The 19,883-nt window shown below is 40.9% G+C and overlaps 1 protein-coding gene across 2 annotated transcripts; it reads right to left on the bottom strand.

Moving 5' to 3' along the window:
* Positions 1–172: 172 nt before the first annotated feature.
* Positions 173–19,639, bottom strand: lyn (LYN proto-oncogene, Src family tyrosine kinase). Of its 2 annotated transcripts, none has more exons than XM_030404077.1 (13): positions 19,453–19,639; positions 13,443–13,579; positions 12,855–12,897; positions 11,877–11,982; positions 11,186–11,284; positions 10,800–10,903; positions 10,535–10,684; positions 9,227–9,379; positions 6,230–6,412; positions 5,935–6,011; positions 4,258–4,411; positions 3,051–3,182; positions 173–1,627 (listed from the first exon to the last, which is right to left on the bottom strand). In XM_030404077.1, the coding sequence occupies exons 2-13, from the start codon at positions 13,572–13,574 to the stop codon at positions 1,425–1,427; spliced, it is 1,536 nt and encodes a 511-aa protein (XP_030259937.1). In that variant the 5' UTR covers positions 13,575–13,579; positions 19,453–19,639; the 3' UTR covers positions 173–1,424. The 2 variants fall into 2 exon arrangements, with proteins under 2 accessions (XP_030259937.1, XP_030259938.1); XM_030404078.1 differs by having other exon boundaries at positions 13,503–13,579; positions 19,453–19,636.
* Positions 19,640–19,883: the final 244 nt, after the last annotated feature.

The raw sequence follows: 19,883 nt of genomic DNA, 5'->3' as shown, positions 1-19,883 counted from the left end.
TGGGACCTTCTTTTCCTCTGAGACCAGCTTGTTTATTCAGTTATGGAAAAAATAAAATATCTATTTTTCTATTATCACCTCATTAATATTAACATTAAAACTTTTCTAAAAAAAAAATAAATCTTGGAGTTTGCTTTTGAGAAGATCGCCAGAATCATTTTGGATAGGTCTCTTTAAAGCAAGAGTGACAGCAACGTCTCTTTAATATGAGCAAAGCCAACACAGAATACATGTACTGCATACACCTTAAGTCCATACACAATGTACACATTCTCTTTTCAAATAGTAAAACTTGAATGATCTTTAATTGCCAAACTTACAAACAGCTCACGGTTTCAATGCTCACAGGGTCAAGTTTAAACTGAAGTTATTCTACTCACAAGAGCCACATCATGCCAAACCTAGGGCAACTTCAAAATTCTGATTATACATTTGATTATACAATATCATATTTGAAATAATGATAATGGGTCTGACAAGCAAACAAACAAACAAACAAGCAAGAACTACAGCACTTCAATATGAAGTGGACTCAAAGGTGATTCAACCTTCACTATTCAATGAAACAACAAGCGTACAGTACAGCTTATAATGTAATTATTCATGAAATGAAAAAGGGGATATTCAACCTGGAAATGTTATCACGGAACACCACCAGATATAATGCTGCTTCCACACACATGAAGTTACATATTACACACAGCTTTGTGAATAGTTATGGTCAGGGAGCAGTTTCATTCACTTAAATAACTTCAATTAAATTATAGATTTTGAAGTCAAATATATGATCACTTAATGTTCAGTTTGAAAGGTTTAACAGAAGTTTGCAGGCAGTTTAAATAGTATATATTTTTTTTACAGAGTTTGAACAGAGGTCGTGGCTTAATCTGTAACAGCTATCGCTATAAGCAGCATGTCCCTTTTTTCTTTATTTATATACCCAGTCTCTATGAGGCAGCTGTTTGTACAGAAGTCACCACACTAACTTTCGATAGTCTATCTTACCTTTACACCTTGATTCTTCAGCCCCTCTATATGCTCACATAACTGAAATGTCTATTAGGTCCAACTATTTAAATGCCTATGGACAAGACTCTAGTGTCAGAAAGTAAAAATGAAATCAGATAAATGCTCATCTCAATTTTTACACTTTGTGCAAACGTTTTCTAAGCAGTGCGCACAGAAATATGCTTATAGGTGAGATTAAACTGCAGTGCCAACAGTATTTGTACATGCACTTTCAGTAGCCACATTATTGTACATTTTGGAATCTGCATACTCTATGCTGTCAGACGCAAATATAAATGTATATGATATGTGTCATATATACATACAATTACAAAAATAAAAACACATGTCTAAGTGGCTCCAAGTATAATATGGAGTGACAGTGAAATGTCTGTATTCGCTCCAAGTGTCCCTGTCTATGGTTGTTGCTGGTACTGTGCCTCTGTGGCGGTGTAGAAGTCATCCAGGACGCTCTGCATGTACTCAAAGGTGGGCCTGTCCTCAGGTTTGTTCTTCCAGCAGGACATCATGATCTCGTACAGCTCGGCGGGACAGTTGTCGGGCCGTGGCATCCGGTAGCCGCGCTGTATCGAGGACATCACCTCTCCTTTGGTCATACCTGAGGACAACGCAGCAGACATGCAGGTGTGAATGCAGGTAACACAAACTCAAACTGACATCTGAGAGAATGCACTCTGTTGTGGCTGAAAGGAGAAAAGAGATGCTGTGGGAGAGACGAGAGGAGGGCGGACACAGCGGCCACATCAGGAACAACAGCTTTACTGACTGAGATGTGAATATTAATAATGCTAAAGGTTTGCCATTATATATTGATAATAATGTTGTAGTAATATGTAGAAGTAATTCTAGCAGCTGTGGTCAATTGATGATGGTAGCTGCAGCAGTGGTGGTGGGAGCAGCAGATGAGGAGATGATATATAATTGAAATAGTACCCAAAAGTGGAAATATCATGTGAAAATATTACTTTCGTAAAAAAGTCACCCATATGAGTACTATTTCAGTCTAGTCTAATGTACCTGATATTAATATGTACTATATCAGAAGTAATTTCCTGGCACCAAATGTGATGAAGAATCCAGTGTAAAAGTAAATTAAGTAAATGTAATAAAGTAAATGTATGGACATACTGCATACCATATGTCAACCAATTACCAGATCCTATACTCAACGTTTAAGTGGTTATTGGAAGCTTTTTTTCCTTTTTTTTTCAAATCTACTTTGGCTCTGATGTGGTGTGCAAACTGGAAAGGAACTAGTAACTTAGGTTATCAAACACATGCAGTGAAGAAGAGATTACAATATTATCTTCCCAGATGTAGTGGATTGAAAGTATAAAGTAGCAGAAAAAGAAATTCAAGCTCAAGCACAGGTACCTGAGAGCAGTACCTGAGTAAATGTACGTATTTGCATTCTATCACTGATTATGATTATAGTAGTGGTTGTACTGATAACAGATTCGACATGGAATTTTTGCATCTAGCTTCTTTCATGCTGGCTATAAAATCAAATTCACCAGTAGAGGGCATTGCAGCGTCGCACAACATCACAACACTTTAAGTTCAATATTATATTTCAATTGTGTTACTTGAATCAAGGCTCAATCAACAATCAAGCAAAGCTGGCAGCTGCCTTTAGGGCCCAATGTCCCCAAAGCCCCGGGTCCCTGAGAGCCTCAGAGCTCAGATTCATTTGAGGCGATAGGTTTCATTTCAGCAGGTACAATGGGGGCATTCAGTGTCCTGTTTTATTACCCAACACTGGAGCTATGAACTAAAGAAGAACCCGGTATCAAAATGTCGACGTATCACTCTCATTTTTTCAACTGGTAATGTGATTACGCTGTTGCTACCTCCACTGCTAATACAAATACAGTGTTGTTAACCCTTTATATGACTCCAGTGACAAATTAAGCATCGAAGACACACACGGTACAAAAATGAACATGTTCTGATCAACTCAATAGTTTATGATCCCAATAATAATGGCACATCTACAAACATACAGTTTGGTGAATGTTTACCTGGGTAAGGGATCTTCCCGTAGGTTATAATCTCATAGAGCAGAACTCCGAAGGACCACATGTCTGACTTGATGGTGAAGGAGCCGTAGTTGATGGCCTCTGGAGCTGTCCACTTAATGGGGAATTTGGCTCCTGCAGAAGACACACACACACACACACACACGCTCAGTTACACATTGACAGGCTTCATGTCACCATTAACACAAGCTCAGATTTTAATTAAAGAAGATGTCTTTAATAAAGTGTGTAAATGATGATTCACCTGCTGTATGTAAATGAGCCACACTCAGATTCTATCTACGAACTTGCAGTTATTTAAAATGTTTTCCGGAGACTGTATTTTCAGCGTCTTCTGGTTCCAGATCAGTGATCTTATGATGCATTGGTAACGCTATGCCGGTCGCCAGAGGAAAATGTTGGCATTTTACATTTCTGCAGACCACAGACATTTGTGCGTGTCATTTGTCAGGTACCGTATTGACATTCATGTCAGGTGGCGGAAGGGGCGGGGGTGTCAGGACAGCTAGGCGAGACAGATGTTAACCAAGATGTTTTAGACATTTTCCAGCAGGATTAGTGGAAACACAACCAGGTATTTTAAACCAAAAACATGTGTGTTTTTTTGTGCATGAATCTAACCAGGCCATTAATCTAACCATCCAAAGAAACATTAAGTTGTACACATTGCCAGCATTAATTCTGCTGGAAATTGTATTGGGTCAGATATCCACACTCCATCTATCTCCCTGTACACTACAGCATTATATACTGCACTGTTTGATGTGTCTTTGACTGGCGAGACAATAGAAGGAAATAGACCCTGTGTGTGGTTTGAGGCCATCAGAGGCATTGTGTCTCGTGTGGTCTGGGTGTAGATCATTTTGGTGTGAAAGCGTCAAGCAACCTATTAACGAAAGCAAAAGTCTGTCTTATCCCACAGCACGAGGACCTGCCAAGTAAGCTGTCGATTCTGCTTCTGGCTTCGAAAGGGGATTTTTACTTTAATGTGTCACCAGTGTCCAGTCATGGAGTCAGCATAATCTTTGATGGGAAAATCCTCTTACACAAGACAATGGACACGCACATAAATCCTTCTTGAATATGGAAACACACACACACACACACACACACACACACACACACACACACAGCACGCACACGCACACGCACACGCACACACACACACACACACAGAGTCAAAGTTTACCCTCTCTGGCAGAGTATTCGTCATCCTCTATGACTCTTGCCAGTCCAAAATCAGCTATTTTACAGAGCAGGCTCTCCGACACCAGGACATTAGCCGCTCTCAGGTCTCTGTGAATGTAATTCTTCTTCTCTATGTACGCCATGCCCTCTGCTATCTGCGAAAGCACAAAAAAAAGGATGGCACTGTGTGAAAACGGCAGTGAATGATAGAACAATGACAACAGAACTGATGGAAAACTGAGGAATACACCGGAAAAAATGCCTCAAACATTACAAACACGATGACGCTAATGTGCATAAATTATATCATACACAACGTAATGCCGCATGTCTTAAAATAAACTAAAGTCTGTGAGTCACTGTAAGAGTGTGGAGAGTGGAATGATCACATCGATGCTTGTCATTTCCTAAAAACTTACTAATAATTGAGTTTTGTATTAATTACAGGAATACAAACCAAGTTTTCTTGAAGGAACTGCTCCATTTAAATCTGCATTTATTATCGAGAAGCTTTTCCTTCATATAGGCGGAACTGTTTACGTGACTGTAGACAAGTTGCTGTTCACCTGAACAGCTGCGCACTCACTCAAGTGTAAGACTTGAACAAAGTTGTTTACTGTCCCTTTAAATAAAGCTTTACCAAAATCAGGTCAGAGAGCAAAATTAGCATGTGCGATAACCACATGCGTGGGACACATTAAAACACAAGGAGAGCAGCATACTAGGTATGTAGAAACCATCAGTCAAAAAGACAATCACTCCACACAGGGGAATCAGGTCTTTAAAGGGTAAATTCGCCAGTTCTACACATTAAAGTGTGCTTACAGGTCTTGAAAAGCACAAACAGAAAAGTAGTATAAAGCCTTTTATAGCTCCAGAGGAAGCTGCATGTAATCTGATAAGTTGCCTCCAGCGATGTCACTCAGTGGCTCAGTTGCATTGTGGGTAATATAGGCAACAGGCTTTGAAAAGGAAGAAGAATCCAGAGAATAAAAAGGAGATTTCTCTTGTGCTGCAGTGTCGATTTTGGTCATTTGTTTTTAAACTGTCCATCTGAGTTCAACAGTGTTACGGGAGTGCAATGCAGTCCAGTGGACCTACAATACCCACAATGCACCTTAGGCACTGAGTGACATCACCACAGGCACTCTATTAGATTACACACAGCTTCCACTGAAGCCACAAAAAAAGGCTATATACTACTTTTATCATATATGCAGTATTACTCCCAAGACCTGCAAACACACTTTAATGTGTATAAATGGTGAAGTTACCCTTTAATTCATTCAAGCGATATGTTGATCTTTTCTATACATCATTATTTTTTTGGCTTTTAAATTTTGCATTCAACCTGTTTTGATGATTATATAATTATTTATCATAGTTGAACGACTTGTAGCTCTGCCTGCTGTGGTTTAACAAACATATCTTGACACCAGCTGCCTGTGCTGTTGTTACACTCGCTGACCAAACACAGGGAGTGGCACCTCTCTGCTCTTGCAACATGCCAACACAGCAGATGGGTTTTAAGAGTGAAGAGTCAAATTTATACTTTTAGTTCTTTCTTCCTCCTTTCAGTTCAGCATTGGAAACCGTGACGCTATGTCTGTTTCACAACCCCAAAGAAGGAGAGAGCGGAGAGAAAAAGGCAGCGTGTTGTGGTCAGTGTGAAAATCACCTGCGCTGAGAAGTCGATGAGCTTGGGCAGTTGCACTCTGCATCCCGTGTCGCTCTTTAAGAAGTCCAGTAGGCTTCCTAAAATCGAGACAGAACAGGAAACGGCGTCAGTGTCTGGTATGTTGGTGTACATGTGTGCACTGGTCGGCTGTAGGCTCACCCGCGTGTCTATCTTAGCTGTTTTCTAATCCAAAAGCCTTTGTGAAATATGTCCACGGATCAACATGTGGTCACAGGAAAGCTGTATGCCACAACATTGAGGTTACTCCAGATAATTAAAAGTAAAGCTCAGTTACCATTTGCCATAAATTCAGTGATGATGTAGATGGGCTCTGTCTTGGTGACGACAGCGTAGAGCCGGACCAGCCTGTCGTGCTGCAGCGTCTTCATGACGTTGGCTTCATCTAAAAAGGCTTCGACCGTCATGGTGCCTGGCTTCAGCGTCTTCACCGCTACTTTGGTTGTGTTGTTGTAGTACGCTGAGTGCACACACAGCAAACGGAGAGGGTGAGAGGGAGATTTGCTGCATGGCTTCAGAGTCTCCTGTGCTACCATGACTACTAGACAATTCATCTTTATAAAACAAAGAAAATGAATTGATCAGCTACATTTTTGAAGAATCAATCTTTGAATCCTGATGTGTGAACCCGTTTAAAAATGACATACGGTCAGTGAACTGTTTTAAGATTAAATACAACACTGTATATACCCATTATTATTCCACTTTCCATGGAAGTTCCTGAAACAAAATGCAAATGACAGAAAGCGACACTGTGTTCACTGTTGCTGCTGAGAAAAGCGTGCCACCGGAAAAACTGGGCACACAACCGAAAATAGCTCCATACGGCTCATCTGGTGTTGAGCCAAGCTGAAGCTGAGATATTGCATGATGTGTTTTAGTTGAGCGATCAAAGGTTCACTCGAGCTGTGCGTGTGTTGCACTTCGCACACTGAGTTGCAGACTGATCGTGATGTATAAAATCAGAGTGTCCCTTTAAAAATGTGTTTCTGCCATCTGTTGCACTTGCCCTTATTAGACCTCTTCTCGGTTTGAATTGTGGCTAGGTCATTGGTGTTATTACTATTTTTAATGTGTTTTGTTTTTCGATTAGCAATCTCACTCACAGGATGTAGTATGTTGGTACGAGCCTGACATCGGGCACGTATTTCAGCCGGCATTCGCCTCCCTTCTGCTATCTCTGTGTTGCCGTCACGACAGGAAACAGCAACTACAACCTCAAAGCTAGCAACCTACACACTAAAAATGTCAACGTTAAGGGTCCGAGCCCAAACAAGCTAACAGCTGCCACCTTTCCTTTAACTGGAATTAGACATTTTAATGCAGGGGCGACAAGTTCCCACCTGCACTGTTTTGCAGGAGCACCGTTACTGCATCCTGAAATCTGCTCCTTCCAAGATAATTCCGATTGGTTTAAAGAAAAACAGAACAGTCCAGAGCGTTTTCCTCTTATACCACAATGAGGATTGGTGCAGGCAGACCTTTCTCCAGTGCTGACACAGTGCTGTGGGGAAAGGGTCTGGCTATTAGAGACCAAGGCATTCATAATATATTCAGTGAAACAGGCTGCACCTGGCTCGACAGAATTTACATTTTCATCCTGGCCTTGATTGCAAAGGATTCACAGTATTGTTTTTTATCATCACTTCATGTATCACTGCATCTTGTAAAATGATCGTAAAGTACATAATCTACAGGACTTGTGAACATGGACGCAAACATTTGTGTAACAAAAAATGGTTAATATGTGCCCATGTACGACAGATACATGGAACCAAGACCTGAACGTGCCCCCGACAGAAGAAACACTAACATCAAAACACTGTTCTGACCAATATGTTTTCAGATACAGTCATAACTATTATAGATACTGGTGACTATACAAGCACTTTTTAAACAGGTGATACAAGTAAGAGACCTGACAAAGCGCGGTGTGTGTGCGTGTGTGTGCCATCACCACTCCCAAACTTCCCATGCAAATCTCCCTTTAACATTTCCGACATAGATGATAAAACTGACAGGGCACCGATGCGAACATGAGCGTGATCTTCCCAGAACTATGGAGGCACGAGTGGACACACTGGAAGCATATTTTCAGAGACAGCAGTCAAAAATATTTAATACAGGTAACAAAAGAGGGAAGTCATTTTTGTTTTAATTAGAGGGAAATGGAACTTCCCCATACTGTTCTTCTGCAGCGCTGGATTTACAGTAAACAGGAGAAAGGAATTAGAAGCGCTCCGGCCTGCGCGACTGAAAGAGGCCACCAAAGTGAAAGGGGCATCAGCAGGATATGTCAGGACATCTTGCAGCTCTGTCTCACATCGGTGGTGCTTATATGTGTTCAATTAAAATGTTCTTAGTTATGAGGTGGTGTTGGTATCGCCAAACCCAACACCCGAACCCGAGGGACCAGTTGTTGTCTTTAGTCTAAGGAGCTGTCCACACTAGCCCGGTTAATTTTGCAACCGTTAAGTTATGTTTCCGGTTTTACTGTTGTGTCCACATGCAACCGTGCTTTTGGAACACTGAAACCGTGGTTGTTTGAAACCGGGGTCCAGGGTGAGGTTTTTGGCCAGTTCGGGTTTCAGCAGTTGCGTGTGGATTTGACAACCGCGAATATTTCCATTGCTTACGTCAGAGCTGAGCGCCTGCTGAGCGCGTGCCTCTGTAAATATTGCACGCACAGCAATGTGAACACAAAGGTGGTTAGAGGTTAACTAGCTTCGCTTGATAACTTGGCTAATATGGAAGTGACAAAGTTGTTGTTTATTGGCTTGCTGTCAGCTGTGTTCGGCTGCCATTTCCAGCTGCTCAACCTGATGCAACAACGGCGGTGCCTGGATGAGCAACGAAGGAAACTGCTCCTCTTGCTAGCAAACAAACGACGCACCCTTGCGAGTCGCCATAGTTGTTTGTGTTTTGGTATTGGCCACACTTCCCCTTTCCGGTTTTAAACTATTTTCATTGGTTAAAACAGCCTTCCTGGTTTACCTTATATCGCCACCTATTGCTGTGGCATATGTATTACACGTATATTGCATCACTTGGTGGCGGTTTTACGGTTGCGTGTGTACAGAGTTATTCTCGGTTATTTTTATTAAACCCCTCGTGTGGACGTGGTTTTTTATTTAACAAAACCTCGGTTGTAAAATTAACCGGGCTGATGTGGCCCCAACTGAGACCAATCCCTGTATAAACCCTTGGGCATCAGAGGCTGTTCCTGGTCAACAATAGTGATCAAATCAAGTCGATTTGTTTCCTCTTTACTCACCCAACCAGACTTCTCCGAACTGCCCCGCTCCGAGTTTCTTCACCATCTTGATCGACTCTTTAGGAATCTCCCAGGCGCCTTTGTCCCACGGCTTCTGAGCTTTGGGTCTCGCGCAAGGACGGTCCAGTTTACGACACAGGCCATCGGCTTTGCCTGGAAGGTATACACAAAGACACTGAGAACTAAGGGATGCTTGCCTCAGCGTTCAGTTCTATTGGATACTGGATGGCATGGCCCACTATTCAAGTAGTATTTAAATGCTGAGAATTAATCAAACTTTGAGATTAAACTATTCGTAATTAAGTTTTTTGTTTCACTATTGAATAAAGGTTATTAGTGCTGGGGACTATACTGCCCTGTAACATGTAGCTCAGTTCCTGCTTAGTACGAGTGAAATGTAACACAATACAGGTGAAATAGTGTTGTTTCAATTATAAGTAAAGCTGCTATGACAAATATTTTATATTAAAGCAACATTATGTAACTATTTTACCTTAAATTAACAGCTTCAAAATCATTTCGATGGCCCAGGGACATGTAATAGAGTGAATGGTGTCTGTCATTTCCTCTTAACGGCCTAAAGGTCTGATTAAGCGTTCCGTAACTTAGGTGGGCGGTTATGAGCTCCTGCAAGAGTTGCGTAACACTTTTACAGAACGACGTAGGCACCACCACCCACTGCGTTGGAGAAACTGGGAGTAGATATTTAATGTAATTCAATGTTTTCTTGTTTTCCCTGTTGTGCCCTCCGACCGCTCTGCTCTCTCTGTATAGCTGTTAGCCACGCAGCTAGCTGACTCTGCCCAGATCGGACCGGGTCTGGGTCAGAGCACTGAATGATTACACCACTAGCACAGCAGCTTTGGACCTTTAGAGGGAGGATGTATGGAGCTGAGAAGTATTTTGGGGAACCTGAACCACAGCTTGGCAACAAAACCTGGCTCAATTCAATTCTCTATGGACATTATGAAAGACGTGAAGAGACAGAAGAGGACACTGAGGACTGAGGAAGCGTAGCGGGGTAAAAGAAGTGGAGTCTAATAGCATCGCAACACAGATGCTGAGTTGGCCTTCTTGCTGTTGGACTCGTATATAAGCTGGCTTGCAATGTCTTGCGTTGTTGCACTTGACTGATGTACAGTTGTGTTAGCAAAGGTTTCCACTTCATATAGTCTGATCCTATGTAATCAACAAATGCGCATATACATCTGTCAATATTAAGGCAATGTAAAGTTGAATCGCAGTTTGGGAAACAATTCCAACATATTGTTTGCACGATTCATTCCTGCATTCCAGAGCCGTACTCACTGTGGTAGTGTTTGATCATGCTGCTGATATCACGGAAAGAGATTTTAGGAGAGATGTAGTAGCCGCCGTTATCCATCATCCTGATCTTATAGTGTTTGACTGAATCTGTCCCCTGGGCGTCCACGTCTCTGATGGACAATGAATAGCTTCCTGTGGAAAGAATATCAAGTGAAAGAGAGTGACTAGCAATTCCATACCTTGTACTGAAAATGAGAGATGTTGGTGAACTTGTCTCTGTCTCTCAGGGCTGCTGTGATTTCCATACCTTTTGATGTTTCACTTTCCCTGATAAGATAAGAGCCTGGTTTGTTCGCCGGCGCCAGCAGCTGCCTCTCCGCATCCTTCCTTGTGATGTCCTTGAAAAACCACCTGCAATGATGAGGAAATGGACTGAATATACAAAATTGACATATTTCTCATATTGATATCGACTTGAATGTTGATTAGGTCGGGGAAGGTGAAGAAGAATTATAGCTTTCTATAGGACTCACTCTGCATTCACACAGTCTTTATGTACAGTGTACATTAAAATGCAGACTTGCAGCATGGAACGAAAATGTTAATCAAATCACACTTTTTCAGAAAACAAACCAAAAGCAGTTCAATAAAAACAGTTTTAATAAAGCAATGTATTGAGATGCAGTCACTCACTCTTCTGTTTCTATGGTGTCAGCTTGGCCAACATAATTGGATGGGATGAATCCTTCTTTGTTGGTTGCCAAAGACTTTGCTTTCCACCACTCCCCATGTCTACAGCAAATAGCAATCTGTTAGCACAATTATTGTTTTTTCGCTGATTGTCAAGTGTAAAAACACAAGTGTCCTAAAGTGCTAGACTGAGACCCACAAAGTGGCTTTAAAGAGGAAGAAGATAATTTTTCTACGAGTGAAAATATCACGTATCCATTCATTAGCCTCCGTCAACACTTTGTAATTCCATGAAGCAATCTTTTTGAACGGATGCACCACCTACATCGAATTAAAATATGGCTCATGTCTTAAGCATTAGTGAATACTTCAAATTCAGTCTGAAATAGATTGGCATCATTTGAAACTTTTGGATCGTCATCAGAATTTAAAGTATATTCAGATTTTTTTTTCTTCGGTGATGCAAGAGTCTGTAATGACGGATGGACCGTTGGGTCTATCAGGGTTGAAGAGTTGACGGTGACCTGCACCCGACCCTCGAAGCCTCCTCGTGGTATGCGGTTAAAAACAGCTACCCATTTCATAGCTCATTAAAGTGTTCATCTTTTGATCCTGTTGCCTTATATGATGCAGTATATAATGATGAATAACATTTCCTTAAGTTGAATCAGTCTCATGAATATCACACACTCACTCCTCTAAGATTTTCATCTTTTCTCCCTTCTTGAATCCTAAGTCATCAGGATGCACAGCTTCGTACGGGTAGAGGGCGACCATTATTTTACCGACCCCCTTTTGCTCTAAAAAAGGGAACAGAAAAATATATTGTTAAATTCGGTACAACAAAATGAGTAGGCCCAAATCTTATTTTAATCCTCCAGCCGGTGTCATATGCAGCCAAGAATTCATACAGAAATGTCAGACAATGATTAAAACGCATATGACGAACCAACCCACAATGGTGACTAAAGACACAAGGTATCAGACTCACTAAGAAACCCTTAACTGAATATATTACAGTGGGACCGTAAATGTGTCACCAAGGGTATTAAGGAGCCCTCTTCCTCTACTAATGTTTGAGCTGGCTCACAAAAAAGCTATGTGTAAATTGAATAAATCGAGTCTATCTGGACAAGCACTAGTATCACTGGGTATGTACCCACACTAACACCACTTCACCAAACACCAATATGTTTATAAGAAACAGTAAATCAGTTGCACATATGTATTTTTGTGGTTATTCATTTCATTTTCGATTCCACATAATGTGCTTACAGTTAAAAAGCTCAGCATTAGCAACATATGCTACTGCTAAGCTAGTCAAATAACAATGACGCAGCATTGAAATATAGGTTCAGATGTTTTAAAGCCTATGTTAATACAATACCCACATGTCTGAATGTATATTGAACGAGTTGACCAAACCAAACTACAGTCTTTTAAGTACAAAAACTGGTAAATTGTAAAACAGTGTGTTGCTGAGCCATGGCAGTAAAATAGTGACCCAAAAAAGAGATTTTTCAAATATGACTCTCACTTTCGAAGATCACCACCCACCAAACTTTTATCACAGGTGTCATAATGAATATTGGAGAAAAATTTAACATATGTCAAGACTTTTTACACAAAGTTAGAGTGAAGGAAAAACATAAAGAATGAATGAATGGCATACCTTCCATCTTTTGGAACACCTGACCAGGTAACAGGGAGTTACTCTGCAAAAGCAGATCAAGAGTTGCCATCAGAAACAATGTGAATTGCACGTAAGAACACAGAGATCAATTACTAACACAGCAGATTGATCTATCTATCTATCTATCTATCTATCTATCTATCTATCTATCTATCTATCTATCTATCTGTCTTTCTGTCTTTCTTTCAGCTGACACAATCATCACTTTAGACTACATTTCACAATCCGTTCATTTCCTGCAGGACGTCATTGTTTGAGACAGGGAAGTTCTTGTTATTAGGCAATCCTCCATTACCATCTTTCCAATTAAAAGGAAAGGGTGTATTTCCCTTTTGACAATGTATTAATGTTCACTGGTTACAGTTTTATTCAAATGCGCTATTACATTTGTCCAATATTCAAATGACCAGGGCAGATTTTAAAACAACAACACACATGATTTTTATGCTCTGTCTTTTCTTTGATTTTCACTCTGGTCTAAAATCAGCATCACAACACTTTGCTTTACAGAGGAGAAATCAATGACTTAATGTCTATAACTTATCTACTTGTAGTCTGACTACTTACTATTTTGTTTTGTGTACTGAAGGTGGGGTCTCTGACATAGTGCGTTTGCTCGGTACCTACAGTCTGCTGGCCGGGCTTCCCCTCCACACCTCCGCTCAGACCTCCATTCAGCGTGGACTTCATGCAGCCCATCCTGCCTGCATGAGGAAGTGAGAAAAAGGAAGAGTGAAGGGGGCTGGTTACACATTTACCATTTACAGCCGGGGGAAAGCAAAAACCCCTTCAAGTACCTAACACCTGTGGCTCTTCAGCTCTTGCATGTAAAAATCACACACAACCAAACCAGTGACATGTTCATTTTCTTATCACTGGGTGTGTAAAAATGTCATAAAGGGAAATGCACATATAGACTAGAAACCAACAACCAGGAGCAGGTGTAGCCTACAACACCAAATGTGATATAAAAACGGAAACAATGAATGAATGTGAAACAGTGTAAAGGTCCATTACACTGATTTTAATACTGTCTGTATGTCACAGATTGACATGCTAAAGCTGTATAAATCACAGTTAGCGCTTTATCTCATGAGAAAGACCCTATCATCACCTGATCCACAAGTAATGATGTGTGGAGAGATACAGAAATATCAATGAATCCAATCCAGATCAATTTTCAGATTAAAAAACTGATAGCTAAACTCAGTGATTCTGGGTAAATGTGTATTTGACCAGCGCTTGGGACACATTAGAAAGTAACTAGGCCCGCACTATAACTAGAATCTAGTCTAAATAATTCCGAGTTGACAGGAACGACTTCTCCTTTATGTCCTTTGGCACTGGCAGGCTTTAGTTAGGTAAGTGGGTCCAGGCACACAGAGAGAGTGAGTGTAGCTGTTGGTGACTTTTATCACTGTCACTGACCTCGAGAGAGTGCTCAACGTCCGTCTACGCTTCAGTTTGTGTATCGCACATCACGTAAAGGAAATAAGTTAATGATTATCGTGATGTACGACACAGCTGATTTCTGGCATGATCTTAATCATAACGTGGCAGGTGAATAGAGGCCGTAGGAAACAGATGGCACTAAGATTTGTAATGGCCGACATACTGTACTTAGCCTATCACCTTATGTAAAACACAAAGAGGAACAGCTGAGGATCAGTGCGGGAAGAAGTATTTAGATCCTCTGATCAATATTCCAATTTAAATAACACTCCATTCCAAGTAAAAATGCTGCATTCAAGACTGTAAGTGAAAGTACAAAAGTTTTAGGAGCCAAAAGTAGTTCTCGTTATCCAGCAAATTAGTCGTGTGTGTGTTTTGCCATTATATACTTTAGCGCTGGATTATTATAGCTGACACATCATAATGTAAGCACCAGTTTCATGTTGTAGAGGAATTGATTATATTTCATAAACTGACCCTCTATTCTGGTTGAAATGCCTCATCTGAAAAAGCATCTTATAACTCTTGCAATAGTGTAATGTATTGGAGTGAAAAAGCACAGTAAAACAAAATCAGATAATGGATCTTTAAGGAGTCGTAGCTGAATAAAGAGTTTAATTGGTCTAGTTTCAAGCAAACACTTTTTCATGCCTTTCCCGTTTTTATTCGAGTGAAATTTTGAACCTTTGGTAGGTATGCTATGCTAGATTAATCAGTTAGTGTTGGAGACAAACCATACAAAGTTGGCACCAGCTCAAAAAGACTGAGAGCAGCAGTGGTCGAGCGAGCTAGAGAAGGAGTGAAGAGAGGGTGTTGCGTTACGGAGAACAAAGTGGTGAATCAGTGAAATAAACCATTTTCTGTTTCGCTGCAGTTATGTTCAAAAGTACTTATCAACAAGCCACACAATCCTACAAATCTATGTGCAAATTCAGCTGAAGTGCTGGCTCTATAATGTCTACTGTTCTTTCACTTCTGCTCTGTGTGTGTGAGGCTCAGCCCCGCCCTTGGTCAAAGTGACAAACTGACCTACAGCTCATGACCGAAGAGGCAGATGTAACAAGTTCACATCCGTCCTGACTCACACTGTTGCTGGAGGTGACAGACTTCTGCCCACAGGTTGATGCCCAGAAATGTCACAAGCAAAGAAAATGTGAAAAAAGAAAATATAGACAGAGGGCGGTCTTTGCAGATGTAGACACTGCCATATTGTCTAGTCCAGTGGCTCATATATGAAGATTAAGAGGGCAATTTCTTTAGAGACTACATTTTTAAGGGAAATCCTGCACAGTATTCTTTTAAATGTGTCTCGGCTTAGAAGTTGTCCGATATAAGCACAATACATTGCCAACAGACAGCATCGGTCCATGAATATGGCATTGATTCATTTGAAAAACACAAAACATTTTAAATAATTTGCATTAATTGCGCTTCTCAGCTGTACTCTGTTCTGCTGGCCGTGACCCACTCAGGTCCATTCTGTGCAATAAAAGATTTTATTGGTGTAGTTTTCAACATGATGGTTTGTTTTGTGGTTTTTCTGCTAAACAGCAGGAAGCCCACAATCACCGACACAGTGACATCTGCACGCAAGCGCATGAGCCCATCCTCCTGTGCTGCGCCACCTGCTATTTCACCACGCTCAGCCTCAGCGAAAGAAACAAGTTCCTGACAGTCACTTACATATTTCCCACAAACAATTGGTCAATCACTTCCAAACTGGCACCACTGCTCACAGAGCTCTGACCCTAACCTAGGACCCCCGACACACCCTCAACCCATGCTGCCCCCATCTTCGCTTTCGCCGCAGATGCAGACAACCAATCTGCAAAAAAGACACTTTGGGAGGAGACTTTTGCCTGCAGCTATAAGTCGAGGCACACTGTAGTAGACTTGTGTTTTTTGTGATGTTTCTGTTTGTGTTTCGTTCAAACATTGTTCTGTGTACAGACCGAGAAAACACATTTCTGCCATAGAGGACGACGAAGACTGAATATGAAACTGAGGCTGAGACACGTACATATACAACAATATGACAACAAATCATTTTCAAACATAAACTTCCAGAGATGATTCATGTGTGACAAATGGTGATAGTTCAGAGAAGGTGAAAAGAGACCACAACCTAGAGAACCTCGATATGGACGAGCACAGTATAAAGGCTACGTTTCATGCAGCTCTCTCTGAGAGAGTCTGTATGAGCCTTTTCGACAACAGATGACCCAAGCCAGTTTTTAACTGTTCACTTTGAATTCTTTGCATTGACCCCTTTTTGTTTTGCAACTGTCACTTAATACACAAGACTTATCAGTGCGCAATATCTTAAAAAGGCTTAAAAAGAGGAAGACAATTAGAAGCACACACCCTGCTGCATAATAGTTTAAGAGAAACAGGAACACACACACATGCACCTTGCTAAATTGCATTGATCTAATCTATTTCTAAGCACTTATTCCAGCAATGAGACTGATATGCAAAGGTTATTTTGTGGTACTATTCCCAACACAATGTGTGTGTTTTTTTTCTATGTAACAGTAATTGTCTCTGTTATTATAGTTAAGCACGCCTCACATCCAGCAGAAAGGAGAAACCTGGCATGTTTATTCAAACTTTGGACCTATTAGAGAATATTTAACCACTATCAAATAATTTCACCTTTGTTTATGTGGTACAGTATACAGTATACTCAATGTTTTCCTCGTAATTACTAATCTCACCGTTTTCCCATTAACTTGAGCTTTCCTTTTCTCTTCTTTCCTTGTTTTATAGTGTTTTCCTCTCTTCTACTCGCTCAGTTCAGTTGTGGTGATTTATGGTTGTGTGTCAACCTTCACATTGATTTCGCTTACAAATTCAATAACACATAGGCGGTTTAAAACAGAACAGGGACATGCTTTCCCACAGATTCATCTCATACTATACATAGCTATACATTTTAGACAGGATAGAAGGAAGGTTAACACACATAAACACACATACACAGGAATACTGACAGTATGTAATGACACAGTGAATAACAGCACAAACATAACTTTTACAGAAGACGTTATTGCCAAAAGGAGCATAGATCAATAACATGGTGTGAGATAAGATCAGCTGTATTGATACAATGAGGGGAAACTGAGGCTTCACAGTGGCAGAAGTAGGTGTCAGTTATGAATCAACACCTGTTGTCCAAAACAGGAAACTAAATTTGATGATGGAACAACAAACAGTAACAAGAGGAACACACTTGACTAGTCCTGTGGGCTGATGAGCGCCTGGTTAAACAACAGGTGACCAAGAATAGAAGTTATAAGAGGACAATTAATGATAAATTAACCTAAATGGTGTCGGGCCAGGCAGCAAAGAAATCGGAAACCACCACTTAGGAACAACTGACCACACTAATAATTTCATGCATTAAACGTCTATGCTCTTGTTTCCAAGGAAATGTTGGCAGCCGGCTCAATGAGCGCAGTGCAGTGAAGCAGTGCTTTGACCTTAAGGCAAGCATGACCTTAAGGCTAGCATGGCAACATGCCTTTTCTGGCGATGCTAACATGCTGATGTTTGCATGTATAATAATGACCCTGTTATCATGCTCACTATGACAAAGCTAACCTAACCAGCTGATTTGTTTGCTGGTATGACACAATTGTTAGCACGCCAACATTTAGCACTTAACACAAAACACAGCTGATGTCGATGTAAATATCGGTAGCTGTGCAGGTTTTAGGTTCGACCACAAACCAAAGCATTAGAGAAACTAAAATTTGGACCTGATGATGGCGCTAGATGAAACGTTGGGAAATTATTAGATGTATTCCTTACTTTCTGTCTGACACTACATTTCATTGCAATCTATCTAATAGTTGTTGCGACATTTCCCTCGAAACCACAATTGTAAACGTCACTGTGGCACTAGTGTAAAGGTGAGTCCTCATCTGGAAACCATGGATGTAAGAACGTCATGTTTTATGCCAATCCATCCAGTAGATGTTGAGGTATATACGCGACTCAAAATGAGTTATTGGGATATTTTAGTGTTTCTTTGGCCCCCCCCCAAAAACTTTTCATTTGACTTTTATCGCATATCCATGCATCCATGTCCCGATATCCCTAAATAATTTTGAGTTTTGTATTTTATAGGGGACAACTTTGACGTGAATGTCAGTGAAGATATTTCAGCCTGGAATATTTCCATCCCAAGAGCCATGGTGTCTAAGCATTTCACGGAACTAACTACGCACTGCACGCTAAATCAAACACAATAAAAGCAGCATAATATACAAACAAAAGTGTTTTATTGTCCTCGAGGTGTCAGATTCAGGTCAGGGTCTGAACTTAATCCGACCAAGCTTGTTTGAACTGCAGTAAAGAGGAAAAAAAGGTTCAAGCACCATCGACCAAGTGGCAAACAAAAAAGGGGCACACCTTGGTGCTCAGTGTGTACTTACGTCTGAATAGATGCCTAAGAGTCAAAGTGACAGTAGGGTAAGGGTATGCGTTGGGGAATAAAAAGTCTTGCTACGGTTTGGCAGTTTGTTATTGTGCTCTCTTGGTTCGCTGCCCCTGATATATTTTTAACTTGACAGTCAGCAAACAGCCGGAAAACAAGGGTCTGAACAGATTAGGAGCTGACACACACACACGCACACACACGCACACACACACACACACACACACACAGAATGTGCAAACTTCCTCCTTTAGAAATGGACTGATCCAATTACTAGAGGAGTGAAGAAATGTAAGGAGAGAAGGGATAAACCTCTGCAGAAGTTGATGCAACCTGACAAATCTGATGGCACGCACTGCACTGTCGCCTGAAGTCTCAATCAAATTCAGCTGAACTGGTAATGACAACTTACAACTCACAATTTTCAAATTTCTTTTAAATATAAACTACATTTGAAGTTCCATAAAACCATCCAGTGAATATGAAACAGTGTGAAATAGTTAACAATCAATAGTAAGTCTATAATTTACAGTCTAGTCAGTCAAAATTCACTTAATTCCCTTACAAATTAGCCTCCTTTTATATCCTCTGTTGGGTGTGTCTGTGTATGTATGAACAGAACACCATGACCTGATGCACATCTCTGACCGCTGTCACACACACCTCACACGTATTCGTACTTACCTCTCTAAGTGTGTGTCACTGGTTAAGGAAACAGTTCATCCACTGTGAAGAAGTTCTTTAGTCCTCGGATCTCTTTACTGTGTTTTTCATCAGACTGACGGGACAGACCGGTGTCTTGTTGACTCGGCAAGTGGGTCAGCCAGCCGACATGGACTGTTACACTCAGCCACCAGAATGAGGAACTCAGAGAAACCGGCTGGGGATTTTTTCTTTCTTGCTGAAACTTCCTGGTACAATTGTCTAATGATTATTTGCATAATCAGCAACTCACACACACACACACACACACACACACACACACACACACACACACACACACACACACACACACACACACACAGAGAGTGGGAAGCAGCAGACAGATGGTCTTTCAGGTCCTCATATACAGACACACTCCATTTGTTAAAGTAGAGAATGTCATAAGTAAAACA

Source organism: Sparus aurata, chromosome 21 (genome assembly GCF_900880675.1).
Source record: "Sparus aurata chromosome 21, fSpaAur1.1, whole genome shotgun sequence".
Classification (NCBI taxonomy): Eukaryota; Metazoa; Chordata; class Actinopteri; order Spariformes; family Sparidae; genus Sparus; species Sparus aurata.
Note: the sequence above shows the minus strand (reverse complement) of the source record. Positions and strands in the feature narration are given on the sequence as shown.